At 37.4% G+C, this 17,469-nt stretch overlaps 1 protein-coding gene across 6 annotated transcripts; it reads left to right on the top strand.

Annotated features, from left to right (window-relative positions):
* Nucleotides 1-530: 530 nt before the first annotated feature.
* Nucleotides 531-16,431, top strand: LOC103711301 (splicing factor U2af large subunit B). 6 transcript variants are annotated; one of them, XR_604744.4, is made up of 13 exons: nucleotides 531-854; nucleotides 1,595-1,806; nucleotides 4,998-5,123; nucleotides 7,466-7,533; nucleotides 8,158-8,228; nucleotides 8,345-8,389; nucleotides 8,471-8,530; nucleotides 13,037-13,097; nucleotides 13,210-13,322; nucleotides 13,439-13,885; nucleotides 15,043-15,178; nucleotides 15,278-15,485; nucleotides 16,015-16,403. XR_604744.4 is itself a non-coding variant. In XM_008797387.4 (13 exons), exons 1-13 carry the CDS (start codon nucleotides 738-740, stop codon nucleotides 16,150-16,152), a joined length of 1,662 nt encoding a protein of 553 aa, XP_008795609.1. In that variant the 5' UTR covers nucleotides 531-737; the 3' UTR covers nucleotides 16,153-16,431. The 6 variants fall into 6 exon arrangements, 5 of the variants coding, with proteins under 5 accessions (XP_008795609.1, XP_008795611.1, XP_008795614.1 ...); XM_008797387.4 differs by having other exon boundaries at nucleotides 15,418-15,485; nucleotides 16,015-16,431; XM_008797389.4 differs by lacking the exons at nucleotides 531-854; nucleotides 1,595-1,806 and adding an exon at nucleotides 7,830-7,930 and having other exon boundaries at nucleotides 15,418-15,485; nucleotides 16,015-16,431.
* Nucleotides 16,432-17,469: the final 1,038 nt, after the last annotated feature.

Raw genomic sequence — 17,469 nt, 5'->3', positions numbered from 1 at the left:
CGGGCCTTGCTCGACCACCCGTCTCCTCCCTTTGGGCCAGCGAATCTCGGCTCCCACCCACGGCAGTGCTGCTCACCTTGGCCTTTTTCGCCATTGCCGATCACGTACGATTTTCAAAGCTTTTTGTCAGAGAGTGAACTAGCCATCCAAAAATATTATTGGTCGAGAGAATTAGGGACCTACCAACTTAAATATTTGCATTTTTGTATGGGAGATTAACGATGGAATTGTTGGATACTTGGCATGGTTGATCGCCATGAATTTCATAGCCATTTTGAAATAATCGAATAATGGATGCAAGTACGAAGTTTACCCATCTTGATCGATCCAAATTCAAATCCGAGCATGATTTTTCTTACCATGCTTTGATGCCGATACAGTATATATCAATTCTAATCTGAACTCGTTGTGTCCGTGGATTTTCAGTTCCGGCTGACTTGCCGGTTGACCATGAGTTACCGCTTTTCAGTGTGATCGAAGGTCCGGCTTCTGAAACAATCCAAGTTACTAAAATATCCTCCAATTTAATTTTTTTCAACACCCACCCCTTCACTTTCTCATCCGCCCTCGCCTTTGTTCGCGTCCTGTTGAAGTCGGCGAGCTCGCCCACAGTTCCATGCCCTAGAACCCTTTCCGTAAGCGAAACGAAGCAAGGACGGTTGGAGAGATAAATAGGACTCGAGGGGAAGCCTCGCCATAGAACCTGGGAGATCAGGGGGCGGAGAGAAGGGTCCAAGATGCCGGACTACGGGGAAAGATACGAAGGCAACGACGACGGGTACACCGGTTACCGAGGCGCCTCTCCTCCGCCGAAGAGCAGCGGCTTCGACGACTTCGGTGATTCCAGATCGCAGGTCTCTCTCGCCTCCGATCCCTCTATTTCTGAATTTCGCTGCTCTTCTCTTGCCTTCTGTCCATCTCTGTGAATGAAAAAGATTTGATTTGGTAGAAAAATGTGCCTTTTGTTCTAGTTGCTGTCTTGTTCGGTGTTGTACAATGGTTGCTTGAATTGAGTTGCAAACAAGGTTTTGGATGGAATTGCCTTGCGTTTAGGCGTTTTTGGACTCCTCCAGTGGATTTGTTAAAGATTTAAGGTTTTTTTTACACGAAATTCAGCAGTTGCAGTCTTTTTTTGTGTCTATGGAAGTTTTTTTTTTCTTTTTTCTTTGGATGTTTTTTCTCCCTCTGATTGCGTTAATGCTAGAGTTTTGTTTTTTTAATCGTTATGCTATGTTGCTGATTTGCAGAAGAACTAGAACAAGTTTTTTTTTTTTTTTTTGGGGGGGGGGGGGGGGCGGTGGGGGTGGAAACTGTAGATATTCTGAATTGAAATCGAGAGAATATTGGAGCTTTTATGATTTTATGGAGATTATTTGTTTTGATTTCACCTTCTTTTTCTCGGGAAAAGAAATTGAAGCCAATTTTCTTATGTAGCAACCAGGTTTAAAATATAGGCCAGAGATCATGGTTGTTGCATTCTGTTGTATCTTTTTATTAAAAAAAAGCTGTTTAATCTTAAGTCAGCAATGATTGGTTGGTATTCATCTAGCTCGTGTTTTGATGAAGCTCGGCTAACACCATACCATGTTTGCAGAATGATTCTCATGAACATGAAAGGAGGTCCTCAAAAAGCAGAGAAAGGGACAGAAATAGGATGCACGACAGGGATAGGGATCGGGACAGAGATAGAGATAGGGACAAGGATAGAGGTCGGGAAAGAGATCGTGATCGCAGAGACCACAGAGACAGAAGTGAAAGAAGTGATCGTGGCCGGGATAGATCTGATCGCAACCGAGACTATGATAGGTACACAGCTTTACAGTTTCTCTCTTGCATGCACTGTAACATAATGTGCCCCTTTCTTCATAAGCATAATGAGAAGAGAAAGCAATGGATTTTTAGATTGCACTGTTATGCATTGTAATGCAGTGGCCACTGTACTTAATAAAATGAAGAGAAAGCAATGGACTTTCCATCATGAGTATCTTGCTTAGGTTTAGCAGTGTATCTTATGTACTTTTTGTCGTTATTCATTTTAGTCATCTGGCTGTTTGCTCCATAAATTAATGGTTATCTTGTTCAGGAATAGATTTAAATATGTGATAATCAATATTTGTAAATGGTTTGATGTATGAGCTTCTTTTTGGGGGTTAGCTGCCATATTTGCAAACGATGCTGAATGTTCATTCTCCATTATGAAATATTTGTGAAAATTATTTGGATTAGTGCTTAGTGTATCCAGGTGTGTTGAATACCATTCATCTATGTAAAATAGCTGCTGATTGTAGTTTGATCAACTCTATATACAGCAGAAATTTACCCCCTATGAAAAATACCCATGCAAGAAGGGGGGCACACAGAGAGAGGGAGAGATCTGCAGATAAATGTGGATTGGTTTGTTTACAGTACTCTTTCCTCTAGCCACAGGAGCAAGACACTCCAATTTCAGTGTCATCATTTCCTTCCTGTAGTCTTTTTTACTCTCTGAGTTCCTTTTATAATTTTGGGACCTATGGGAAGTCATTACCTGGCTATGAAAGCCATTCAATCCTTATAATTTCTGTGAGGAATCTAGGGGGCATGTAATTCTCTGTCTTTCTGATCCTTTGTCTTAATAATCATGTATCCTTATAATGTCTTCTATGAATCTAGGAGGCATTTAATTCTCAATCTTTCTGATTCTTTTGAAATTTTGGGACCTAAAGGAAGTCTTTGCTTGGTTGTGAAAACCATTCAATCGTTATAATTTCTTCGAGGAATCTAGGAAGTGTGTAATTCTCCATCTTTCCAAATCTTTTTCCTTAACAATCATGTATCCTATGATTTTTTGTCACGCCCCTAACCCGAGATCACAAGCTAGGGATCACAATAAATGCTGCATACTCATAGGAAACTCTCTCCACAAGCATGCAAGGCATTTCAACACGATATTATAAATAAGTAGCGGAATAAATTTAGATAATAATGTTCAAACTTAATTCTAAATTACTAATTCAAAATTAAGTATCTCACAAAACCAAATAATATTCTAAAATCTTGCATCAACCCTAACAAAAAAATTTATTCTAAATAAAGGTATCAAAATCTTGTCTCTAGTCGCACTCTCATGATAAATTCCTGAGTCAAGCTAGTTCTTCGAATCTGTAAAAATAGTAGAATATATAATAATGAGCTAGACAATTCAATAAGCAATGAACACTTTAGCTAGATAAATCAAGCAACAAAATAATTAATAATATGTTGAATCGAAAAGTACATCACCAAATCTAAATACTATCCAGTCATTTCAAATTTCAAATCTCGTTCATAAACTATTTTCTTTCAAAACATCAAGTTTCTTTTGATAGCCATGGACTATGACCACATGTATCTCCTATGGCTAGGCCAGAATATGAGCTCAGTAATAATCAAAGTGCCAACGTATAACCCCTACTCGCAGGGTATTGATATGCCAATGTATAACCCCCATTGGCAGGGTATTGATATGCTAACTTATAACCCAATGTATAATCCCCACTGGCAGGGTATTGATGTATCAGCGCATAACTTCCACTCGTAGGGTATCGATGTACCAGCGTGTAATTTTTACTGATGGGGTATCGATGTACCAGCACATAACCCCCACTGACGGGGTATCGATATACCAGCACATAATCTCCATTGGCGGGATATCGATACATAGTCAGGCCGCAAAATCTTCTTGAATCAAATTCTCTTTCCATAAGTTAGTTTCATGCTCCAAATCGAAAAATACGCAAAACCATATGATATCGAATTTAATTAAACATAATCCATAATAAAATCATCACCTTTGATCATGCATCAATTAATATTTTATAAAAGAGATATTCAACAAATAAATTCTATGCTTCAAATTCATAAACCACAAATAATATGACTCAAAACATAGTAATATAAATATTATATAATTTGCTGATAAATCTAGAAAAAGAGTTATATTACTTGCCTTGCGAACGAAACCAAACTACAAGTCCAAATAGTTTTGAAAATCTCTCTCAGAACCTAAGACTCCGACGAGTACTCAACCGAAATTTTCGATGAGCACCACGAGCCAAAACTGTTGGAAGTCAAGAGGAGAATGAGAAAGAAGCAATAGTTGTTTAGCATGGTGACCGGCAAAGCCTGTCGGCTATGAGGCGAAAAGGGGTGTGGAAATTTCTAGATAGCTGTTGGAGGCTAGGTTTTCTAGCTACCGTATGAAATCGGGATGGAGAAGTCCGTCTTCTATTCCTAGTCGAGCAGGGTTCTATCCTTTTTTTTCATCTCGTACTCCAACTCTGACACCTGGGCCGGTCAAGTGGACTAGACCCAGTACCTTATTAGTTGGGCTGGGTATTACATTTTTATCAAAAATTGATAAGTTGTTTCAATTTCATTTTTTAAGGTAGTCAGGTTTGACCTATGTAGGTGCCTAATGCCACTAAAACATGTAGCATCGTAATCACCTATGAAGCATGAACAGATGAGGGAAACCAATATGACATGATACGGTATGACATGATATGGATGCATATTGCAAATATTGAAACATAGGATACAATATGTCTAGGATGTGTCAAGGAATATGTATATATATGCATGTATTTTATACATATACACAAATATATTTGGATGTATACAAAAAAAGCATCCATTAAAGCATAGATAGCTACTGTATATTAAACAGATTTAGGTTCTATTTATTTTTAGGCTTAAACTGAGATCCCATGTTCTTGGAAGTTTGTTTATCTAACATGTACTGATTGACTTGATGTGTTACACAAGAAATTGTTGTATTAGCATGCATTCCACCATTAATATCACAAAATGAAGCATTGTTCTAGTCCACACTGATTTTGGTAGATAATTACTATATTTTGATTATTTTATACATTATTCTTTTACCAGCTGATTTTTTCATGATGACTAGATAATCTTCCATTTTGAAAGGTTTTTTCTTTTAATTTTTTGACTTCATATCATCATATTCATTTCAGGCATAGGGACTATGATCGTGATAGAGAAGGGCGTCATAGACATCGTTCTCAATCTCCATCTCGATCAAAGGGTAGATCTGGTCATAGATCAAGATCTCGTTCTCGTTCCCGTTCTGGATCAAAAAGGCAAGAAAAGCAACATCGTATCAATATCTGATATTTCTTTGATTTTTTTTTTCCCTGAGTAAATTCTGATTTTACATAAGTTGATAGCCTTATGAGTAAGAATTGTTTTATGCGTGGCATATGAGAGATTAAATATAAAGATTGAGAATATGCCGGTTGTCTTGCACTTTTGTGATAACCTGGCACCAATTCTAGGTTGTCTTGGAAGATACAAACAATAGCTTATGGGAAAAAGTTATGACTCCTTTGGTGCATTCTAGATGTCATGCTTATAGTAACATGATATAGGATTGGTCTTCTTTAGATGGAAAACCATTAGTAACTTAGGGTGGTTTCGGTATTCTGCCATAATTGGGGGTCATTGGTGGGTCTTATTTGAAACTTTATCTGTCTATTTGCTAATGAAGATGTAAAGGTTGAAACTTGAAATTACTAAAGCGGAAAAATGGAGTGATTAGTATTGATGGACTATAGGAAGAGAATAATAGGTGGCAATTTTAAGTTTTAGCTGTCAGGGTCTTATAGAAATAAATTTAGACGATGAAAAACATTTTTATAGATTTTTTACCGTGAAATTGGACTATTCTATTTGAGGCTGATTATTTAATTATATTGTTTTGCTATTATATGAGTTTATATTAGTCAACTTTGTTGTCTCATCTGTCTGTTTCAATCAAGAGGCAAATATTGGTAATAATGTTCTATTTGTGTTTTTTATGGTCCTTAGAAGCACAGACCACAAACTTATGGCATCCAAGATGATTTTGAATGGAATTACCACTCTCGTACTCTTCATGTGTACAACTTTGAAACAGGAAGAAAATAAAATGCCTCTGATCCCCTCTTGTGCACCTTATCCCATTATTTTCTGGCTTGTAAATCTGAGAGGTTAAATTACATGTGGATTGGTCCAAATTGTAGGTTCTCTTGACAGAGATCATGAACATGATCATTCGTATACATTGTTGCTTAAATATCGTGGCCTTTTCTTGCAGAAGTGTAAATTGTCAAGTAAAAGCAATGTAGATTGAAGGTAAAGCTCAATGTTTCTGAAAAACATGTGTCAACTAGAATATCACATTACGAACAAGGTGGAACCTCGCCATATAATTCCATTTGTGTTTGAGATTCTTAAAGATGGTGCACTCTTGTTCATATGGATAATTTGTATGTAAAAAAATTGTGAAAGAAGACAAAAATTGTGCCTAGGAAAGAACTGTAATTTTATATAGTTTCTCAGTAGCAATATATATACCTTTATATATACCTTTATATATATACCATATGTATATATAGTTCTATATTTGTCATTCGTATTGCATAATTTTACGTATTCTCTCAAGGCATCTGAGCTAAGGCAATGGGCTTAATGCTCATCATGGATCATAAGGCTGCAGATATCTGCATTGGGGAGTTTTCGTTATTTTTGAGGCATCCATTTCCAAATTCCAATATCTATTTCCATCTTGTCTTCCTACTTTTCTACCATGTAGTTTTCTATCTTTTTGGTCACTTTAGTATTAGTTTCTCCTTGCTGTTGTTGGTACTCGCCATTGATGTTGTTTGCTTGTGGCCCTGTGCTACCTTGCAATGTCGCCTCCCTTTCCCTCATAAACACCAGCCATGGAAGGTGAACCAACTATGCTCTCGAGTGATCAGGCTGAACCTGGTTGAGCCTAGGCCTGAATTTTAGTTGTCATGCTGAGCTCGAGTCAGCATGCAGAGCCTTGATATCATGCTTAGGTCCATCCTAGTCATTGCACAAGTCTAATGCTCATCTTTTTGCTTTTTTGATGTGTAACCTAAGAAGCAACTTTTTGGAATTAAGTAGTGAGAAGAATTATCATTTTATTTGTGAGGTCTACTTTGATAAGTAGTAGTTAGAGCTTAAAGGATTACTTTTTCTTTTTCTTTTCCCTTTAATAACCTAGCAGTCAAATTAAGGATATACATTGGCAACATTGCCCTAGGTATATGTTGAATTCACGACGAAGCTTTGACTGTGAGAGACATTTGTTTACTCTGACATTATGCTTAACACCAGAGTCAGTCTTATAGAAATGCTTGGTGAACGAGGATTCAAAATGCTGAACCCAAATAGTTGGGTCAAGGTTTTGTGGTTATGGTTATGGGAGACAACTTTGTATACCGTGATATATTATTTTTTAACTTTCTGAACCTGCTTATTTGGTAAGAGATATTTCTTCTGGTGCATGTTAAGTTTTGATAATAATGATGTTTCTTAGCCTACCATCTTCTTGCCTTTATTTATTCAATATATGCATTGTTTTTTAATCTTCCACATGATTAGTCTATTTTTATTTCCCCTTTTCCCAAAACAGCAAACGAATGAGCGGTTTTGACATGGCTCCACCTGCGTCTGCTCTGATTCCTGGTGCAACTGCTGCAGGTACATTTATTTTTTACCTAGGATTCATCGTCTTTTTGTATGCAGCATTGCTTAGTTTGTTGTTAATGAGGAAATTATATCAAAATTCATGGTGTTTCTTGGGTAAGTGATTTTCATTTATGTACATAGTTCATTAGATTGCATAAACTAAATTTGCTTTATTTGGATACATTGTTTTCTTTTCTGTATTTTTTTACTTGGAGAATTTTTAATTCTGAAACTGAGCACAATTTTGGTTGTTTTCTTGTTTTTGGTGGTTGTTTGTTTGTTTTGTGTATATTTGTTGTTGTAAGAAGGCAATTTTGGGCCACTTGTCCCACTGTGCTGCCAATGGGCGTGAGCCGACTACTGTAGCTTTTATGTACAAGGAGGAATCAATGCACCGGTTTGATATCTTGTTCGTCTTCAACCGGCAACTATTTCCTTTTTGGTAGTCTTACAAATATTATCTCCAATACTTAAAAAAATCATATAATCAATTTTTAATTTATGGTGTATTCTGTTGCGGAGGCCAGATCAAGTCTTCTGTCTGTGAGGGCATAAAATGCTGGTGCTGCGTACTTTTTTTTGTTGTTATTATACAAGTTTAGTATTGCATATTGTGATTTAACTTTGCTTGTTCAGGTCAGCTACCTGGAGCCACACCAGCCATTCCAGGAATGTTTCCAAATATGTTTCCTCTAGGAGCTGGACAGGTGCTTGCTTTTTGTACTTTTATCTGAAACTTACTTTTATTACTTTTGGTGCACATTAGTTTATATTTTTGTTCTGCCCCAATGTTTATATATTTTTGTATTTGCATTCATGATAGTTCCCAACTCTTCCTGTTATGCCAGTGCAAGCAATGACTCAGCAGGTACGGTTGTTTGCTGATTTATATGTAATGTTACATAGAATTTTCATGTTGTATATTTAATCTATAGTTTGGTTTCTCTAGGCTACTCGACATGCTCGACGTGTGTACGTTGGTGGCCTTCCCCCTACTGCAAATGAACAGGTTATTTACCCTCGGCATTTTCTATTGTTTAGAGTTATTCTGTTTGAGTGCAAGTTAGCTTTACATTTGCATGTGCTTAACATACATACATACATACATACACACAGGAGCGGCCCAATGTATTTGGGGGCCTAAGGCCGTTTTGTCTTTGAGGCCTTCCCTACAGTGGGCCGCCCTAAGACGAATTCACAGGGGGCCTTTTTTTTCCATTTTGTCTTTGAGGCATTTCCTACGGTGGACCTTCTTTGGGCCGGGGCCTTAGGCGACCGCCTCAGTTGCCTAAGGGTTGGGCCGGCCCTGCATACACAGAGACATACATATACATATAAATATAAATATATATGGCAAATTTATTCTTTTTTTTTGGGAATATCCATAGATTTTTTTTTTTCAGTTTTGGGGGAAACTATATTGTCCATATCCATTAAATAAGACTTGTGTCTTCTGGAACCGAAATTGTATATATGGTTATTCTTTTACTTGTTTAAAATTTTTTAATCGATAGGCCTTTTCATAATTCATACTTCTTTATTGTAAATATTCATCGTTACTCATCATAAGTTAAAGTGGTCAAATTATTTGTTTCACATGTTGCTAAATGAAATGCCGAGTTAAAGAAGTGCTGGAAACTTCTTCATTAAGGAGAATATATTATGGTTAATTAGTGAATCTATTTCTGTATTAAGTACTCAAATCTGTGAAATCAGCTGTTTAGGTTGTTGGCTAGGAATGCAAGTATATCATAAAATTGTTGTGACTTGGATGTTTATATTGGAAATCCTTATGGTAATCTCTAAGTTAGCAAGCAGTTCTATTTTTATATTTAGAAATCAAATCATCCAAGTAGCTGTTTCGTGTATTGGTTGAAAAGGCAAGAACAACATTATATTGTTGTAACCTCGATGTTTATCTTGGAAACCCTTTGGGTGATCTTAAGATAGATTTTTTGTCTTGGAAATCCTGATGGACTGGGAACTTTGAATTTGAATCAGAATCCTTAGCTTTTTAAATATGAGAAGGATTTGGATGTTGTATTTACGTGTAGGTTATGTTTGAAACTGTCATTGGGTTTTGTCTCTGTATAGGATTGTTACTATTTGTAGTGAGGTGGATGGTAAGGTACATGTTATTTACAACTTTTAAATTTTAAATATATGCACTATTGTGCACAGATTCTCTATGTTACCCTCTTTCATTTTCTGCAGTATTTCCTAGTTAACAAAAATACATTTGAACATAATTATTTATCACATTTTTGTGCATTCTATTTGTTTTTCCTGTTTGCTAAGGAACTTATGTACACAATTCTTATGAATGGAGCATGTCCCACTTCAATTTTTCCCTTGCTTCCTAGATCTATCATTATTCTTGCAAATATGGTTTCTCTTTCTGTTGCAATTCTGCAATGCACAAGCATCCCAAAGACAGTAATCTGCTTCTCTTTCCTATAGCACATGTGAGGTATCACTATTTCTTTCTGTTGCTGCTAACCTGATTTCTAGACCTCAAAGTGAGTCATTAAGTTAAGATAACACAAGTTCGAAGATATAGTTTTCATCTTTGATAGTGTTAGTCATGGTAATCTTTGTGTAGAATTGCCTATTATCAAAATAAGGCTGTCCCAATGCACAAGGTTCCTGCCACTGCAGTGTTTGGGGAGATTCATATGTATGCAGCCCTACCCCCGCATATGTAGAGGCCAATTCCATGGTTCGAACGTATGAACCCACGTCACAATGGAGCAACATTACTGTTGCACCAAGGCCTTCTTTCCGATTATCACAATACTAAAAAATTAAAATCATGTCTTAATTTTAAAATCTAGATCATTATAAATGTGTTAGTAGGTGACTTTGTGTGTGTGTGTGTGTGTGTGTTAAGCCATATATTTAATGCAATTCTATAACAATGGATATAATTAGAGGCACAAAGGGCCAGATCATGTCTTTTGTAGAATAAGCTTTGATGAATGTTGTACAAGGTGTACAACTAACATGTCATGCTTGAATAAGGAAAAATTGCTGAAGAAATTATCTTACCAATTAAAAAGGAAGTTTGCGAGAATTGGGTGGAAGCAAACTAAGAGCTACTTGATCACACTTGTGTTCATGGATTGCAGGAAGTTATTATGGGTTCTATTAGAGCACATTTAGTCGCAAATTGTTTTAGTAACAATTAGTGCACCCCAGGGGGTTGCAATACTTTGTAATTAGGCTCCTAATTTGGAATTAGGTCCAAAAGCAGCTCATACAGCATATACTCTTGACGTTTTAGTTTGAATTATCTTGTGCCGGAAGTTGAACGTACCTGATTTTTTGTATGGGAGTGAAGGATAGACAGTTGAATTCACTGGCAGGTTCAACTTGGTGAACAATGAGAAATCTTTTGCTTTTCTAATCTTGGACTAACCTTATCTGATAGAAGTGTCATTCAGGCTTCGTTTTAAGAGGTCAAATGTTATGCAACATGCAGATATTGGTATCTGAATTCAGAGGATGATCATGTTCTAAAATCCAAGAAAAACAAATAATTTGGATTATTTATTTTACTTTTTTGGGAGGTGGGAGGAGGGAGGGTGCAGATGTAGTGATTAGGTTACTTTGACATTTTTCTGATCTATATTCTCTCTAGTAAGGCGATGGTGTTGTTTCATATCATTTGTAAATGCTTTTGATTTCATAGGAGGATTTAGTGGTTTAAGAGAAGTATCATTTCGTGGATTCGAGAAGTTTGCCATTTAAATGGGTGTCTAAGAATGAAGATTATATTATGCGCGACTCTACCTTCTTGGGTAGTGATGTTGGAAACCTGCTAGTGTCTAGTAATTTGGGTTTTGCAGCACAGAGGCCATTTGGCATTGGGTGGGAGGGTGTCATTTATGTGCAGGTGCATTGAAGGGAATTGGATATAAAATAGCGAATGGCAATAGAGTTCAAATTTTCTATTGATACTTTGGTTAGGAAGATCCTTGGCCAATATAATTTTTATGGTTTTAGGGATGCCATTGTGTCACTGTATTATATACGTTTGCGTTTGGGAAGTAAACAAATCAACATGTTAAAATAGTTATGTAGTTGCATTCGTGAAACAAGGGTCTGATTTCATGAAGTCTTTGATGACTCAACATGCCTTTTATGTGGTGATGATCATGTCCCTTGTCATTTACAAAGGCAATTTTGTTTTGAAATTTTGCAAACCAGTTTGGAGTTGTTTCAATACCTTTGCAGAGCACATATTCCAAGAGCTCGTTGAGGAGTACGTTGTATGGTTATCTATGGCAAAAGGTCCAACTAGATAACACTAGAAAAAGGAAAAAAACACCCTCTGTTTTTTTAGTGGAGCACGAGGGTGAATTAGTGGCAAGTGCATGGCAGAAGGCAAGACTGAATAGCATCAAAAAAGGAGCACACCTTTCAACTTTTAGATTAACTTATAAAGATGAGGGAAAATGGGACTGGTGGGGTTAGCTGAGGGTTAAAGGCAAGAGTAACAAAATTTAAGATAAGTTCATACTTTGGGCTTTTATACAAAGTTATATATTTCATATATCATAAGAAAATTTACTAGCATGTATGCTTGCTCAATATTATTTCTTTAATTTGTCAATGCACTGCTCAAGTAAGAAAATGTCTAAAGTGTTAAAAAGAAGGTCTGCTAGATTGATATCGGGGCTCGTAGTTGCCCGTGATTGGCTTGGTACGGTACGGGTCTGTGCCATACTGTATCGGGCATATCGAACGGGGAGAGGGAGGGGAGAGGGGGAAGGAGAGAGAGGAAGAGAGATAGGAGGAGGGGGAGAGAGGGAGGGAGTGAGAGAGGGGCTTACCTGGGCATCGATCGGCATCGGTTGGCATCTATCAACATTGAAGAGTAGCGAGATGAGCGGTAGAGATGAGCGACTAAGCTAGCAAGATGGGCAATCGAGCTAGCAAGACTAGTGACTGAGAGACCAACGACGGATGCGACGGAGCTTTGAAGCTCCGATCATGGCAGAAGAGGGGAGAGAGGGAGAGGGAGAGAGAGAACAGATGGTCGGGTGGATTCGGGGAGGGGGGGCTTGGTAGGGTTTTAAGGGACCAAACCATCCCGACTGCCAGAACCGTCCCAATTCTTGACCGGTTCGTTTCGGGATGGTACAATGTACCTTGGCTAGAAGTAGGTCGAAAATGTAATTGGTGAGTTTTCCCATTGTACTTTTGAGCTCTAGGGAGATTTTAATTTTTCTGTTAAAAATGTGCTAGTAGTAAATCAAAATTTCAGTAATTCCTGTTCTTGTTTAGCGTAAATGAATACTATCAAGTTTGATTCTTTGGCTCAGATTTGCATTGTAATAAGTCTCTCTCTCATACACAATATTTTGTACTCTGGTGCTCCTATCTTTTTTTTTTCTCGAAACATATAGATAATTCCGTTAAGCTTTTGGCGGTTGATGTAAGCTTCCATTTCTTTATCTGAATTTTGCAATGTCAGCCTGATGATTTTCTTTTTCCCAAAAATTGTCTGCAGTCGGTTGCAACTTTCTTTAGCCAGGTTATGTCTGCTATTGGAGGAAACACGGCTGGACCAGGTAGTCTTAATGTTTGGGTACTTCTGACATTCTATCACTTTATTTTTTACTTTAAATTCACATTGTTTTAACTTTTGTAATTTACTTGTTTATTTATTTATTTTTGTTGAAGGTGATGCTGTTGTGAACGTGTATATAAACCATGAGAAGAAATTTGCTTTTGTGGAAATGAGGTCTGTTGAAGAAGCAAGCAATGCAATGGCCTTGGATGGCATCATTTTCGAGGTTTGCATTTTGAAAACTGGAAGTACTCTGTGCATTTTGATTTGTCCATATTTAAGGTATATTAGATGGGTTAGGTATCTGCTGATGTCTGGACACTTGTTTCTTTATCTGCCCAGGGTGCACCAGTAAAGGTCAGGAGGCCAAGTGACTACAATCCTTCTCTTGCTGCTGCACTTGGCCCAAGCCAGCCCAATCCCAATCTCAACCTTGCTGTTGTTGGGCTTACACCAGGTTCTGCTGGTGGTCTTGAGGGTCCTGATCGCATTTTTGTGGGTGGGCTTCCATACTATTTTACAGAAGCACAAGTAAGGGAATTGCTCGAGTCCTTTGGACCACTTCGAGGTTTTGATCTGGTCAAGGACCGGGAAACTGGTAACTCAAAAGGCTATGCCTTCTGTGTCTACCAAGATCTCTCTGTTACAGACATTGCATGTGCAGCTCTTAATGGCATCAAGATGGGAGATAAAACCCTGACTGTAAGGCGTGCAAATCAAGGTGCCCAACAACCTAGGCCGGAGCAAGAAAGCGTGTTATTGCAGGCACAGCAACAAGTAGCTTTGCAGGTGAAGTTCAAATTACACAACTAATTTAGTTAAAACCACACAATTTGGAATCTTTTGGTCTAAAATTCATGAGTCGAGAGCAAACTTGTGGATACTTTTTCACAGGGTTTTCTTTTGAGGTGGCTACTAAGTGCAATTTGAGCATGTTTACCATTGACTCTTTTCATTCAAAAGAACATATACTATGTCTTGTCAGGTGGTTGCTTCCTGGAGTTTTTACTTCTAAAGTGCAGTTACATTTAAAGTACTTTCCGCTATGTTTTGTTTATGATAAAGTTGCAAGAATTGAAGTCTGGGCAAATTGGAGTCCTATATTGACATAGTTTCACCTGCATTTTTGTTTCCTTTTCTCAGATAGCAACTAAACAGTGTTCATGTGTTGACATGGGGGTAGTTTTCCTTATTGTCTACATTTACTGCAGTTGATAATATCTTGCTACAAGTTTGTATGTGGTTTATATTGCTCAAACGTGTGATTTCTAATTTGTTGAGGTATTCACACAATGCATTCAGCATATTTAAACCGAGTAAGAATATTTTAAAGAATGCATTATCCTAAATGGAAAGCACTTTACTTTTAAGAGTGATACTGTTGTCATTTTGATTACCATCATCATTCTGACTAGCTCAAGTACTAGAGGATTTCTAATATATCTTTAACTTACATTATGGGTATTAAATGCACCCTGGTTGTATGTGTAGATGTGACTTTTGTATTGCAGCACTCAACTGCTCCCCGTCTTTTACCATCAAATCTTTTCTTTTATCCAATAACGGTAACTAGCAGTGTATGTTGCGACTACCTGTTGTCAGCTTCATGAGTCTTATTTGCTACATATTCCAAATAAGGGCTGAATCATGGTTGGAAGCCCACCTGTGGGCTTTGTAAATCTTGCTAAATATTCTCTGTGCCCTGCCCTGCAGGGCCTGCCACCTTCTTTCTTTAGTTATGCCAGCTAAGAAGGTTCACTATTCTTCCCCTCCTACAATGCTTCTGATGTTCTTTATTTTGGTTAGAACTTATCTTTTTTTCATATGACTTCCTTGAATCGTATCCATGAAACCCATTTTTGGTTCTTGATCTATCTTGATCTGCACATTTTTTAAGGAGCTTGGCTTTATTTTCCTTTTTCCCTTAATAACCTTTTTTGGTGCAGAGGCTTGTGTACCAGGCAGGATCCCTTCCCACCAAAATAGTATGCTTAACCCAGGTGGTTAGTGCAGATGAATTGAAAGACGACGAGGAATATGAAGACATAATGGAGGACATGAGGGGCGAGGGTGGAAAATATGGTAAGGACTTGTTTTCATAGCTTTTCTTTATATCTGATGTCATTTTAATGGCAACCATGTATTCTTAATTCTTTTTTTTTCCTTTGCTTTGTTTGACAGTCTTTTGTAGTCCAACCTTATGCCATTGAGAATCAGGCCTAATCCACAGAAGATCCTGTTTTCTGTGTTCTAACCTCGGACTATCTCTCGTTTAGTAATTCTTTTTGGTTCTCATCTTATAACCTTGTACTTGTTTGCAGGTAACTTGGCGAATGTTATCATCCCTCGACCTGGTCCAAATGGTGAACCAGTTCCTGGCTTAGGGAAGGTCAGTACAACGATCATGAAATTTAGATCATCCAACTATATGAATCCTCTCCCTTCTCGACTATAATATAACATAAGAAGGATCTGTAAAGCCTTGCAGATTCACCATTCATGCTTATAGATGCAAGCACATTCTCGCCCCTTGCTTATCTTTTATTCTTGGTAAAATATGATGAGTAATCTACCCTTTTATCCCTTCTGCTATGGTCTTCCTTTTCTACTAGGTATGCCATACCGGCCCGAACTGGGCGGTATGGGGCGTACCATACCGGTTCGGTACGGGTGGCGTACCGATACTTGGTAGCTAAAAAAATTTCATACCGTATTGTACCGATACTGTGCTAGTATGGCACCAGTATAGGTCTAGTACTGAGACGGCGAATCTTGCTTTTTCTAGTTTGTGAACATACTGATGTACTATCTGGCTTGTCCTATTTTGCGGACATCCATCACCTGAGGCAGAATACACTCGATCTCTTCATCAATGCTGCTCACATTGTAATGGTTCTTAACAATTAGCTTCTTTCCAGGTATTTTTGGAGTATGCTGACACTGAGGGATCTACTAAAGCCAGGCAAGGGTTGCATGGAAGGAAATTTGGGGAAAATCAGGTCGTTGCAGTTTTCTATCCAGAGATTAAGTTTGCCCAAGGAGAATATGATGGATAGCTGACATCGTTGTTTTCTAGTACTTCTTTTTTTTAACAACTTGAAGGCTGTACCATTGGCTTTTCTGCCGAACTGATGCTTTGCTATTGTGTTTGGACAATTTAGACAGGTATTAGGGACATATGCTGAAGAGTTAATTAGCTACGCAAATTTGGCATCTCTTATATGTTAAAATAGTATACACATGATCGCATATTGTGGTAGCAACATGGAGATTTGGTGAATTGCCTGTCATAGCAGTGTTACAAACATTTACTATTGTTTTCTGTTGATTTTTTTTAGACTTGCATAGCACCTATAGATTTTATAATGTATCTATTATTGTTTGTGTTTCTTGGGTGCAGCCCAGGTAACAGAATACCGATTAGGCTGGCCAAACGGGCTGTCCACTTTATCTATCTTATGATATACGCATACTGGAACATGCTGACCAATTTCTATTTATATTTTCTCCCACCTACCAGAGGCTAAGTAGTTTATGTTTATTAGCCACCACAAAATAACTTGATTTGCATCAGCAGGAAGGATAGACGAGAAGTTAATGAAGCTTTTGATCTTTTGCTATTGACTCCTGGACAATGCAGTTTGGAGTAAAGGTGTTGATTATTGGTTTGGAAGTTTGGCATGTTTTGGCAATGTGAATATGTAGTAACATAATCATTGAATGATCATATATTGGACCAATCAGCAAGTTTTCTTATTGGATCTGCATGTGTGATTGCATTTTTTTTAATTGTTGCGTGGGATTGTCATGGCAGATTATGTGGCATGTACTGTGGAATAAGCTTCCTAAGTTCTGTTATTCTTATACAATGCAAACAACCACAGATGCCTCCACTTTTCGCATGTGATGCAAGGGGGTATAAAAGTGGATGAATAAAATGGAGAGCTGCTATCATTAGTTTAACATCTGATTGACAAAGCAGGGCTATTCATGCTTTTCATCCTGCACGGCACAGATCTATGTGAGTTTTGACTATTGTTTCCAGTGAAATGGTCATGAGCAAACATGGTAATAATATTCTCTTGCTTGCTGGAAATGTTTGAATCGTTTCAAGTTTTTTTATAACCCCGTTTGATCTCCATTGACAAATCAATTGAGAACTAACTAATTTTTCGAGTTGCAGATGAATGATTCATTCATGGGAATCCAAACAAACTAATGATGCTTTATGTTGTTTCTGGTAATGTGCTAAGTTATATTTTTGTCCCCATTCGTATTCTTCCATTTCCTGCACTTGTTTTTAAATGAACTAATATTTTAAAAAGTTATATATATATTTTTAATTTTGTTATTTTATTCTTGATTTTTGGTTA

The sequence above is a fragment of the Phoenix dactylifera genome, unplaced genomic scaffold (genome assembly GCF_009389715.1).
Source record: "Phoenix dactylifera cultivar Barhee BC4 unplaced genomic scaffold, palm_55x_up_171113_PBpolish2nd_filt_p 001217F, whole genome shotgun sequence".
Taxonomy (NCBI): Eukaryota; Viridiplantae; Streptophyta; class Magnoliopsida; order Arecales; family Arecaceae; genus Phoenix; species Phoenix dactylifera.
Note: the sequence above shows the minus strand (reverse complement) of the source record. Positions and strands in the feature narration are given on the sequence as shown.